This window comes from Trichechus manatus, unplaced genomic scaffold, assembly GCF_000243295.1.
Source record: "Trichechus manatus latirostris isolate Lorelei unplaced genomic scaffold, TriManLat1.0 scaffold00165, whole genome shotgun sequence".
Lineage (NCBI taxonomy): Eukaryota > Metazoa > Chordata > Mammalia > Sirenia > Trichechidae > Trichechus > Trichechus manatus.
The window spans coordinates 5407389-5420765 of record NW_004444101.1 but is presented as its reverse complement, the minus strand read 5'-3'; the positions used below and the strand labels follow the sequence as shown (position 1 = coordinate 5420765).

The 13377-nt window shown below is 50.3% G+C and overlaps 1 protein-coding gene across 1 annotated transcript in view; it reads left to right on the top strand.

The window, feature by feature from the left end:
* THAP4 (THAP domain containing 4) overlaps positions 1-13377 on the top strand; it is a 23492-nt gene that overhangs the window by 5469 nt on the left and 4646 nt on the right. Inside the window, exons 2-4 of the mRNA XM_004386485.2 lie at positions 1870-2029; positions 5704-5813; positions 6733-6836. Of these exons, the coding sequence (XP_004386542.1) occupies positions 1870-2029; positions 5704-5813; positions 6733-6836 (374 nt within the window). The remainder of the gene's footprint in view (positions 1-1869; positions 2030-5703; positions 5814-6732; positions 6837-13377) is intronic.

The following is a 13377-nucleotide window of genomic DNA, read 5'->3' as shown; positions in this document are numbered from 1 at the left end:
TGTGGGTCACAGGGCACTGTGGCCATGCTGGGCGGCTCAGGTCTACACCGTGTGGGTCACAGGGTGCTGTGGCCGTGCTGGGCGGCTCAGGTCTACACCCGTGTGGGTCACAGGGTGCTGTGGCTGGATATGAAGTCCTGGCCACTCATTCTCTGTCCTGGTATGTCTGTGTAGCTCTAGAATCTTCCGCCATTGCGCGCTGCTGTGGAGAAGTCAGAGGCCGCCTGGGTGCCCTCTTAGGTGACTGGTGCTGAGTGTCTGGGCGCCCAGAGGGTCCGTTCTGTCTTTAAACTTCAGGCGTTTTACTGGGGTAGGTCTTGGTGTGACCCGTGCCTCACCGGTTCTTCCTGGTAGGCAGCGTGCTTTTTCATTATGTAGATTCAAGTTTTCTTTTGTTTTCAGAGGCTTTCTTGGATAATGTCTTTACCTCTCTACTCTTGTTCATGGTTTCGTTTTCTTCTTTGGGGACTGCACTCACCCTTAGCCTACCTTCTATTTATTTTCTCTCTGATCTTTTTTTTTTTTGTATGAGCTTTGTCGAGGTATAATTCACATTCCATGCAAATCCACCCATTTAGGGTATACAGTTCAGTGGTCTGTGGGTTATTCACAGAACTGGGCAGCCATCACCCCAAGAAGGAGCCCCCTCACCCTGAGCAGCCCCCCGGCCAGCCGGGCTCAGTAAGCGATCACCTGGCGGAGGCCGGGACACAGACCACCTCCTGCTCCCTAGATCTGGTGAGGATCAGGGGGTGGTCACTGCCACATCCCTGGAGGTAGCTCCTTTTAATACAAGAGCAAGGTAAAGGGTCGCAGGGCCCCGCGTGGGCCCAGGAAGCCAGCGCCTGCGCCCGGCATGGCAGGTCCCTGGCTGGGAGAAGGGGTACAGTGCTCCTTCCCAGTGGCTTGGCTTCCAGACTCCCTGCCCGAGAGTCCTCCTGCAGTGGCGCGAGGCTCCCCTAGGGGGCGGCCGTAGTCCATCGCAGAAGGAACTCGGGACATGTGCGCCCCTAGTGGTTGTGTCAGGGAGGAGCAAAGTGAGGGAGCGGCCTTTGAGGCACGGTGACCCTCGGCCCCGACCCGCAGGCGTGGGGGTGTGCACGGCCTGCCCGCCCCGCTGCACCCTGTCATCTGGGGGTGTACCCTCCAGCCCTTCCTAACCTCTCTTCAGGCCTCGGCCTCAGTGCGGAGCATGTTTAGTGCAAGCACCGCAAGGCTCAGGTGGGGTGGGGGGGGCGCTGCGTTTCCCCGCCGGCTCTGCCCTGGTCTAGACCGCCTGCAGATGGAGCCCAGGCCCCTCTGCCCAGATGCTGGGCTGCCAGGCTCCTGCACCCGCCCCTGGTGTGCTCCCACTTTGGCACGCCCCTGCCCCGGTGCGCCTTTCCACCCCTGTGATCCCCCGCCCCTGGTGAGAGCACCCCCACCCCCGTGAGCCTCTCCACTTTTGTGAGCCCCCTCCCCAGTAGCCTCTCCGCCCTGGTGCTCCCCGACCCTGAGTGCTGGGACCGGCTCGTAAAGACTCCGCCCCCACAGGGTCTGGGGCTTCGTGCTGCCTGGGCTGACCTCTGCGGCTGTCCGTCACGAGCTCGGCCTTGCTCGTGGCTGGGGTCGGGTCCAGGCGGTCAGCGCCCCTCCCTGACTGTGTCTGCTAGGATCCAGCGCTGGCCTTCCCCTGTCCAGCCAGACCCCTCCCAAGATCACACGTGCTGGTTGCTTGGTCTTCTCCCCGACCTGACCAGCGCCCACAGGTGGCTGTGGTGAAGGAAGCGTGCCCCTCCATAGGGTGTGCATCTCCACAGCAAGCTCAGCCAGGCCTGTTGGAAGGAAGCCAGTCAGCACCAGCCGTGACGGTCTGTCCTTTGTTCCCAGAGCCCCCCACGATGAACCCAGTGGTGGAGCCGCTGTCCTGGATGCTGGGCACCTGGCTGTCCGACCCGCCCGGAGCCGGCACCTTCCCGACGCTACAGCCCTTCCAGTACCTGGAGGAGGTACACATCTCCCACGTGGGCCAGCCCATGCTGAACTTCTCGTAAGTCCACCCTGCCACCAGAGTAATTCCAGGTGATGCCAGACAGATGAATACAGCAGGTGGGAAGGAACCTGGCTGTGGTATTTCAGACAGGTGCCCTCTGAAGATGTTAGGCTTGCCACAGGATTGCGGGTTTGTTAGTCCAGGTGTAAAAGTAAGTGGGTGTGCTTCGTTAAATCCCTCATCTCACCTCCTAGTCGTACACAGAAATTAATCACCTGACATGAGTTTACGGTAATGACACAGGTGGGTTAGAGACTGCACCCGAAGTCACTGTCTCATTTCTTACCGTGTGGATTGATTTGACTTTGAGGCAAGATAATAGCTCCACGGGGGATAGCCCTGTATCGGCTCCAAATAAGTGCACAAGGCATAAGGTAAAACACACATCCATTCACGCAGACCCTTCCTTTTTAAAGATTAACCTTTTAGTATTAAAAATCATACATCAGACCCGTTGCCATCAAGTCAGTAGTGACTCATAGTGGTCCTACAGGACAGTAGAACTGCCCCATAGGCTTTCCAAGGAGCAGTTGGTGGATTCAAACGACCAACCTTTTGGTTAGCAGCTGAGCTCTTAACCACTGCTAACCAGTATGTATACACTGTGGGAAATTAGAACACGCAGATGAGCAAAAGTAAAAACATTCTCACAACTGTGAGAGCAAACAATTAATACCTTGGTGCACATTCTTCCAGATCTTAAAAAATAAAATAAATATCGGTGTGCCCATCTGTCAGTGTGTATACATACAGATATGTATGTACACATACATCCATGCCTGCACATCCGTGTCCATATACTAATGTGTGCAGTTATATGTGTACACATATATACATCCATGCCTGCATACTCATATTTTTTTAACTAAGAACATATTTATTGCTTCAAATCATGCTTGTTTTTCAGTCGGAAATTTGCATCTTTCAGCAGACTCTCACCTCAGCTAATACACAGACCATTTCCATGTTTTCCCAGTTAACCCCAAAGTAACCTTCACAGCTGGTCTGTCCAACAATTGGCGTTCAGGGCTGAGACCCCAGAGAAAAGGCACACACAGGGAAGCGTGCCTTTGTGGGGCGGCACAGGGCTGAGGAGCAGAGCGTTCGGCAGCCTCCTGGTGCTGGAGGGGTGCATTGGGTGTGGCAGCACCTTCTAAGGAAGGACATGAGCGAGGCGGAAGGAGATCAGGCCCTAGGAAAACGGAGCTCACCTCCTTCCTGTGTTAGATACTCGGCTCCTGTCTCCTGCCTGCCAGAAACAGAAGTGGTCATCTGGGGAAGGGGATGTCACCCAGAGCCTCTGTCATTTGTTCATGCATAGCGTTCAGCATTCAGTCAGGGATATCCAGCGGACCAGGAGCCAGGACCAAAGGAAAAAACAGACGTTAGAAGCAGCCCCACATGTTAGCTAGACTTTACAGTAACTGCAATTAACATATTTAAGAAAGCAGATTGTTGGTTGAGGAATTTCACTCAAGAACTAGAATCTATAAAGAAAAAAGAAGCAATGGAAATCCAGAGCCAAAAAGCGCAATAACTGAAATTAACTCAATAAACGAGTTTAGCCACAGAGTAGGCACAGCTGAGCAGAGGGTTAGTCATCTAGAAGTAAGGTAAATGGAAAATATCCAGACTAACACCGAGAGTTTTTTTTTTTTTTTTTAAATGCCATAAGTACAGTTAGAAGACAAATAACAACTGGGAAAACTTTTTGCAACTCATATACAGAGGGCCAGTTTCACTATACGTAAGTATTGATCAATAGAAATAAATCACAACAACTAAATAGAAAAATTGACATTTATGAATATTTCACTGAAGGTGAAGTCCAAGTGACTCCTAAGTAACGTTCAACCTCACTTTTATATGTAAAATGTGAGTGCAAATCACATCCAACTACCATCTTTCACCTAATACAAAGAATAGAAGATTTGTTAATAAGATGGCTTCAACAGTGTGTAGGGAGATGCCTTCTTGTATTTCTGGTTGGAGCATAAATTGAGTCTGTTTCTGTGAAGAATGATGTGTTAGTATCTATCAGAATTACAGTGGACATGTACTTGGGCCCAGCTATCTCATTTCTAAGAATTTCTGCCATGGATATACTCTCATGTACATAAAATCATTCACATACAGGGTTACTTAATTAGCTTGTCTGTAATAGCAACGAAAGCTCAGAAAATCTTAAATGGTTAAGTAAATTATGGTATGTCTGTACGAAAAGGGATGAGGCATTTCTGCACGTACTAATGAGGACTGAGTTCAAGCTTCTCTTTGACCTGGGACCAGTGTATGCTGCCAGCTGCAGCTCTGTCTTGTCTGTAAGCCCCTGGGATACCTCTCTCCCATGGCTCTGGCTCCATGCCCTCTGCACCTTCAGGTGCCCACCCCTGCCTGGTGCCCAGCACTGCCATGCCTTGGCACACGGCACTCAGCACTCTCGGGCTTGTGTCTTCCCTGGCATGGAGGACCGCATGAACACGTAGGCTGGCCACTATGGCCCCGAGGCCCATGTAGGGCAGGGTCTCTGTTCCATGGTGAGGGAAGATGCAGGGCAGAGCCCAGCAAACCCTCCAGCCAGGCCAGGTGCTCCACTGTGCCCTGAGACTGGAGCACAGCTTTCCCAGGTCACGGACCAGAGTGCTGAGGCAGGGTGCACGTGGAAGGAGGGTCCTCGTGGAGACAGGACCCACCCGGAGGCAGGGTCCTCGTGGAGACAGGGCCCACTTGGAGGCAGGGTCCTCGTGGAGACAGGGTCTCTTCATGGAGGCAGGGCCCAACTGGAGGCAGGGTCCACCTGGAGGTAGGGTCCACGGGTGAACTTTAATGGAGAGGTGGAGAGACAGGAAGGAGCATGCGATGGCTGCAGGAGACGTATGCTCTCCGACTGAGACACGGAGGCTGTTCTGCGCCCGTGGCCTCCAAGTGTCCCCCTTGATTGGTGCTCCTGCTCTCCTGGGGCGATGCCTCTCAGGCTCAAACTCTTCTTCGGAGCTGGGATCCTGAGGTGCGCAGGCCACAGTGGTTGGTGTGCTGCTGCTCCTTTAAGAAGGGGCGCTAGAACCTGAGGTTGTTTGCTGTCGGTGCGTGACCATGGACTGTCCCAGGGCACCCAGGAGGCCTGCCTAGGCTTCCTGTCCTCTGAGCTACACTTTCTTAACTGCTGGGGTGGAGGTCAGAGGGCGTGGCCCGCGCTGGTCCTGGAGCTTCCTGAGCCCGAGTCTGCTGGGGTGGAGTCGGCATTGGTGCCGTGGAACCCAAACACTCAGTCCCCTGTCGGGAAGCTGTTGCTGCCTGAAGGGCAGGAAGGGGTGTGGCACCCAGCCCCACCACACTTTCGGGTGCAGCAGAACTAGGAGGAAACCCCTCTTCCGTTGTAAGGACTCCCAGCTACCTCGCTGCTCGCCCCGGCCACTGTGTTGAGCCTGTGGTTATGCAGCTCTGCGTTTACATACGTGGCTCTCTGGGCCCCGTGTGTGTTGGGGCGACTGTGGTGATCTGGAGCGGTTACAGAGGGCCCAGCACTGCAGGACGGGGGTGCTGGGGCCTCGAGTGCATTTCCTGCATGTACAAGGAGCACGTGTTACCTTGCTGCAGTGTGGGGGAGGGGCGCACAGTGGTGGAGTCCCTGGGGTCTCTGCGGGAGCCCCACTCTCCTGCCTCCTGTCCAGGTTCAACGCCTTCCACCCGGACACCAGGAAACCGATGCACCGGGAGTGTGGCTTTATCCGCCTGCAGCCCGACACCAACAAGGTGGCCTTCGTCAGCGCCCAGAACACAGGTACGCGTCCCCCCACCCCCAGCTGCCCTCCCTCACCAGGTGCATTTGGTGGAGGGGCCTCCTCAGGGGTGCCCTGTCACGGACACACGTTTGTCGGAGTGAGTGAGAAATCTGCACGGTCAGGTGGGTGCCCTTTGGGATGGGAGGTGCAAGTGGGACTGGGGGCAGGCAGGGCCGCGAGCATCCAACGGTGGCTGCGTGAGGAGCCTCTAGGAGCAGCTGGCGCTCTTCTCTGACTGACCTCAGGGCCTGCTCTGTCCTGGCCCCAGGGCACAGCTTTTTCCCATAGGACAGGGAATCCGGGAGGGAAGATGGCGCAGGGAATACCCGCTGTCACCACCTCAGAGTTCTCTGTCTTGACGTCTGGTTTGCCGTGGTGTGAGGGCGTCCTAAAACACTTAACGAGCAGGCTCGCTGACCAGAAACTACCCTCCTCAGACGAGGCTCATTCCTGAAGTGGGCCGCTGATGAGGGGCCGCCCAGATGTGGCATGGAAGTCGGGCAGGAAGCGAGAGTGTTCCCACCCTGCCCCATAGTTCCTTCCTCCAGAAGCCCTTCTCAGAGCAGGGCAGCTGGGGGACCTGGGAGGGCTCCCTGGCCTGTTTGGTAGAATGGGGGACCTCCAGAGAGGGTGATGCTCCATGGGACCCCTGCCTATGCTGTGTAAGGGGATCTGCCCCCATCCCTCTGGGTACCCAGGAGGCCAGCTGCAGATGGGGATGTTGTCACCTCCATGGCTGCAAAGGCCCCATCGCCATGGAGTCCTTGCTTGAAAAAGACCCCCAGCAGGAGCCGCCTCAGCTGCAAATGCAGTGCAGGCATAGCCGGGTCTCCACAGCGTGGGGGTCTGCAGTGGGGTCTCCGTGGTGGGGTGCCCGTGTGGGCTCTGGGTGTGCACTGACGTAGCCCCTCATTGCAGGCATCGTGGAAGTGGAGGAGGGCGAGGTGAACGGGCAGGAGCTGTCCATCGCCTCCCACTCTATCGCCAGGATCTCCTTCGCCAAGGAGCCTCACGTGGAGCAGGTGAGCTTGCCCAGTACGGCCGTCCTCTGCTGGTGACTGCTGATGTGGGTCCCATGGGCTCCCAGGGAGAAGCCTCTGGTCTGGGGCAGGGGCCCCACGGCTGCTGGGGAGAAGCCCAGCCCTGACCGTGTCAGCTTTGGAACCACCCAGAGGAGACCCTCCCCTGCCCAGGGCCGGCCGCCCTCCGGCTGACCACTGTGTGCGTGCACCGTGTCACAGGTGCCCTCTCCCTCTCTCTCTGCCATGGGCGCCTCGTCTCTCCCTTTGGGTGGGCCGCCAAGAAGCTTATCTCTAGTGGGTGGTTTTCACCGTTACAAGGCTCACTTGCGGTATCATTGACTCATCAGGTTTGACTGTTGAAACCTTTAATCATCCGTTCCAACAGCTGATACTCTTAAGTGAAAATGGTTTCAAAACATGCTAAGTGAGCACTGGATGCCTGTTTCCTGCAGTTTATTGTGTACATCTGCAGCGGTTCTGTTGGACTGGTTTCTCTGGCACCGCTGACGGCAAGTGCTTCGGTTTGGTTGCTGCAGGTTCTCAGTAAAGGTTTATTTTTTCCTCTGCTGGGAATATGGCTGGGAGTCAGCCACAGCACGGTCAGCAGGGCTGCGGCCCCTCCATTAGAAATGACCCTTGTTCCTGAGTGAAGTCTCAGCGGTGGACCAGCCCTTTTAAAGGTGTTTGGGGAAAAAGCCTTTGCTTGTTAGATAAATCCTTTTATATTTAGTAAAAATAATTTTAATTACCAACATAATAAGTGAGTATCTATACCTGCATATATGCACATACCTGCATACATGCATGCATGCATATGTGGACATGTTCATGCACACACCCGCACACATATATGCACACCTGGACACGTGCGCACACACACACACAGACACACCTGCACATGGACACAGACACCTGCACACATCCGCACATGGACCCACATGGACCCACACATACACACCTGTACAGTTCCAGGCACACAGTCACGTGCCCACACATGTATGCACACACACATTTGCATATGTATAGATGAGTGTTGTGAACACTTTATTATGAGAGTGTTCAGCCGTCCAGCAGAGTTGACTTTTACAGGGAGACAGGGAGCACTCACAGGTCCTGCATGACATGTTGCTTATACCTCATCACATCTGCATCCACTCACCCCCCATCTACCCGGAAGTGCTAGGATAGCCCCTGGGACCGCTGTCAAGGCCCCAGGCGCCACCCCGACTTCACGCCATGTGGGCTCTCCTATTGTTTATATCCTTAACTGCGGTAGCCGTGTGCCTCACAGCACCCTGAGAAGCAGCAGCTCCAGGGTCCCTCAGCCCACACTCCTCCCACGTCCCAATGCTGGTGACCGTGCGATCTCATCTCCCAGCCTGCGAGGTACCACTGGCCCGTCCTCTTGGAGGGTGCCTGTTCAAGGCAGTGTCCCATCTTCTGCCATGCAGGAGTTCTCCACAGAATGTGGGACAAGCCCTTTTCCTCAGCCTTTTCCAGACTGACAGTCTGTCTTCACTTTTTCACTGTCTGGGGACCAGGAGTTCTTAATTTTACAGGCTCTTCTTCAAGGATTGTTTCTGGCGTGTGTTATTTCAGCGATCCTTCCCTACGCCCGGTGTCAAAAATATGTTCTTTTTTTTGTCCTCGGAGTTAACAGTTCGACCTAAACCTCTTTAGCTTATTAACCCACCTGGACTCGATTTTGGTGCATGGGGTGGGGTGGGGTGGGGTCCACCCCTCTTCTCCAGTGCCGGACCCATTGTCCCAGCCCACGGTGAGGAGCACACCTCCTCACCCGGCACACGTCACCATCCCCATCGAGGGGCTCTGTTCTGTACCGGTGTCACACTTCTTAATTGCTAGGGCTTAGTAGTAACTTTTTTTTTTTTTTTTCACTTTTTAAAAATCAGTTCTCTTGAGGTATAATTTACATACAGTAAGTGCTCGCATTTCAAGTGTGTGGTAGGTATGTTTTGATAAGTGTGTGTCCTCTTGGACCCACCACCCTGATCCAGACCTGGAAGAGCCCATCACCCCAGGAAGGGTGTTAGTTATCTGGTGCTGCTATAACAAAGACCACAGGTGGATGGCTTTAACAGAAATTTATTTCCTCACTGTTCAGGAGGCTAAAAGTCCTAATTTAGGGTGCTAGCTCTAGGGGAAAGCTTTCTCTTTCTGTCAGCTCTGGAGGATGGTCCGTGTCTCTTCTGAGCTGCTCCTAGGCGATCTTCACGTAGCTTGGCATCTCTCTTCCCCCACCTCTGCTCCTTTCTCTTGCTTGTTTTTATATCACAAAAGCAATTGACTTAAGACACACTGAACAATGATCTTGTGTCATTAACATAACAAAGACAACCCATTCCCAAATGGGATTATAACCACAAATATAGGAGGTAGGATTTACAACACATGTTTTTGGGGGACACAGTTCAATCCATAACAGGGTCCTTGTGCTCCTTTGTGGATAAGCCCCCGCCCTGCCTTTCCCACACAAGCGCCGATCCTGTATTTGTCACTTCAGATTCATGGCGGTCTCTAGGACTCCTCGTGAATGAGCTATATGACATGCAATTTATTTCTTTGTTTGCTGTGTGGTATTCCACTGTATGATTGTGCCCCACTTGTGCTTATCCATTGTCTGTTGATGGACACTTGAGTTGTTTCCAGTTCTGTGCCATTCTGAATAAAACTGCTGTAAGCATTTGTGGACAGATCTTAGTGTAGACACGTTTTCATTTCTCCTGGATAAATACCTAGGATTGGAACTGCTGAGTCATGTGCTAACTGCCAGACTTAGACAAAGCTGCCAGACTGTTTTCCAAGGGCTTGTGCTGTTTTCCTCTCCCAGCAGGGATGACAAGAGTGCCGTCCTCCCCAGTTGTCCTGTGAACTGAGCTGTCCGGTGGGTGTGGCGTGGAGTCTTATTGTGATGTTGGGTTTCCCTGATGACGGATGGCCTCGCTCATCTTCTCACTGTGCTTACTTGCTGCGCGTATTTCTTCTTTTGTGGAGTGAGCTTTTGGATCCATTACCCGTCTTCCCTTGGGTTGGCTGTGTTATTGAGGTGTTATAGTTGGTCATATAGTCTGTAGGCAGGTCCATGTGTTGAGGCCATGTTTCCGTTATGTGGCTTGCCGTGTCAGTTCTCTGAGGGTGCCTTTTGAAGAGCAAAAGGTTTTAATTTGATTAAATCGTTTTTATCAGTTTTTTCTTTTCTGGTCAGTGCTTTCTGTGTCTTGTGTAGAATTTTTTGCATAACCCAGAGTCACAGTTTTTCCTTTTACTTTAAGGTTTGTGAAATTTGGAATTAATGTTTTATATGGTGGGAGGTAGGGGTCAGTCTGTTTTTGTGTTTATTTTTGTTTGTTTGCTTTTCCATACAGATATCCAGTTGTTCCAGCACTACTTGTTGGGGGAAAAAAAAACTCTTTAATTCACTTGTTGACATACGTGGGTGCCTTTGTTGAAAATCAACTCACTGTATATGTATGGATGTATTTCTAGACTTTCTATTCTGTATTGTTGATCTCTTCATCTCTCTTTATATCAGTATCACACTATTTTGATTACTGTAGCTTTATACTAATCCATGAAATCAACTAATATGAGTTACTCAACTTTGTTCTTTTTCTTCACCCCCAAATTTTTTTTTACTGTATCAAGGCTCTTTGCATTTCCATATGAATTTTAGAATCAGCTTGTCAAAATGTTGATAGGAATTGCTCAAATTCCTGTATCAATTTGGGAAGAAGTGCCCAAACTTAACCAAACTGAGTCTTCTGATCTGTAACCATGGTAGATCACCCTACTATTTAGGTCTCTCTCAACACCGTTACATAATTTTCAGTGTGATTTTGCACGTTTTGTTAAATTTATCCCTAAGTGTTTCATGTTTTCAGATGCTGTTATAAATGATTTTCAACATTTTCCAACTATTTGTTGCTAGTATATAGAAATACAGGTGGCTGTTGTATATTGATCTTGTATCATGGGACCTTATGAAATTCACTTGTTGATTCTAGTAGTTTTTTATATCTCCCTTAGAATTTTCTATATAGATAATCATGTCATCTCAGTTAGAGACAGTATTACTTCTTCTTTACAATTTTGATGCCTTTTATTTCTTTTTCTGTCTTATTGTACTGGCTGGAACCACCAGTATGATACTGAATAGGAGTGGTGAGGGTCAACATTCTTGCTTGTTTTCTGTCTTAGGGGGAAAGCATTCATTCAAGCTCTCACCCTTGAGTATGATGTTAACTGTAGACTCTGTCTTTATCAGGTTATGTTTCTTTATACTTCTAGTTTGCCAGTTTTTCAAAAAATCGTAAATGGGTGTTGAATTCTGACAAATGCTACTTCTGCAAATGTTGAGATGTTTGTCATTTTTCTGTGTTAATATGATCATTTACCATAATTGGTTTTCAAATGTTAAGCTAACATTGCATTCTTGGAGTAAACCCCACTTGATCATGATGATCTTTTTCTTTTTTCATATATTGCTGAATTTATATGTTATTAGAATGTTAGAATATTTCTGCAAAATATTTACAAGAGATACTAGTTTGCAGTTTTCTTTTCTTGCAATGTTTTTCCCAGGTTTTGGTATCAGGGTTAAAGTTCATAATATTCCTTTATTACTCTTTTAGTGTCTGTAGGGTCTCTGACATCCCCTCATTTGTTTCTGATATTGATCTACTGGTGACAAGTTTTCTTAGATTTTTTTTTTTTTCTTCTTTAAATATGAAAATGTCATTGTCTTACCCCCAGTTTTAAAGGATATTTTTTGCCAGATATAGAATTCTGGGTTGACGGGTATTTTCTTTAAGCAGTTTCTTGACACTGTTCCATTGTCTTCTGACCGCCATTGTTTTTGGTGACAAGTCAGTGATAATGTTTATCTTTGCACCCCTGTAGGTAAGTGCCTTTTTTTCCTCCGCTGGCTTCAAGATTTTTTCTTTACTTTGGATTTCAGCCATTTCACTGTGATGCTCCTGGGTGTGGTTTTCTTTGTGTTTGTGCTGATTGGGATCTCCTGGTGTGCATCTGTTACATGACGTTTTCCATTAAATTTGGGTGTTTTTTGTTTTTTTTGGCCATTATTTGTTAACTATTTTTGTCCTATTATTACTGTCTTCTCCTTTTGGGACTCCCATTAAGCGTATGTTGAACTATTTAATATTGTCCCACATGTCCCTGAGGCTTTGTTCATTTTCTTTAATCTGTTTCACTTGTATTATTCATCTTGGATCGTTTAGACCGACCTGTTTTCATATTCACTGACTGTATTTTATCTCCAATACATTTTTATCCCATTAAGTGAATTTTTCTTTGCATGTCTCTGTGTCTGTGTTTTTTCACAAGACATCCCTTCTTCCTGCTTTACTCCCTTTATGTCCCGTTTCTACACACACATCTTCTAATCCCACTTTAGCAGAGCCAGCAACGGGTATCTGAGGCTTGCTGCTGGGACAAAAGGATGGACCGGGCTTGTCTCCACCCTGAGAAGCATGTGGTGCCATCAGGGGGACCGTCTCCAAGGCTGCTTCCTCCGTGAAGCCCTTCAGGTTCCCTAAGATGGTTTCATAGCCCTTTGAGCCTCCGCAGCATTTGCTTGCTCACTCATGATAGTCTAACCTGTGAAGAGTTGGTTGTGCAAACATCCTGTCTCTTCTCCTTAGGGGAGGAACTGTATCTCGTTCGGCTGCAGCACCTAATGCTTCTTTAATGAGTATATGGGTGAAAATGGTCCCTGTTATAGCGACTGCCCCTTCCCATCTGGTGCCGTGTGGAACAGTGGGTGCTGGCGGCCTGCCCCGCCTAGGAGGACGGGGGGCCCCGCCTAGGAGGACGGCGGGCTCCGCATCCCTTACAGGCGGTGTGGATGGCGTGGACGGTGTGGTTCCCCCTGGAGAGAGGTTTCGGGGGCTGTTGACTCAGAAGAGCACCTTCCTTTTCAGGTGTGGAAGATGAGTGACGGGCTGTTCTGCTTTCTGTTTTCATTTTTTGACTTTCATAAGCAATACATTCTCGTTGTAAAAACACTAAAAACTGAGCAAAAACACACACGAATTTTACCACCAGGAAGAACCACTGTTAACATGTTTCCTATGCCTGTGTATTTATTTTTAGAACAAAAATGAGATCATACTGCACACACGTTCTTCTTTCTTCGCTGCAAACAGTGCACGTGCTGTGGAACTTGCCCTCTTAACGTGCCCAGCGCAGTGACATTCAGCTCGTTCACAGGGCTGTGCGGCCGTCACCGCTCTCCAGTCCTGGGGGCTGCGTCGCCCCAGACAGGAACCCCATTTCCTGGCTAGCGGCGACCTGTGTCTGTCTCCGGAGTTGCCAGCCATGGGCGTTTCATGTAAATGGAGTCCTACAGTTGGGGGCCTTTGTGTCTGGCTTCTTTCACTCAGCATCGTATTTTCAAGGACCGTCCAGATCGTGCTCACAGACAATTGTTGTAACCCGCTGTTTTCACTGACGAAATCCTGGACATCTGCCTTATCAAGGACGCCCCCTCTCATCATCC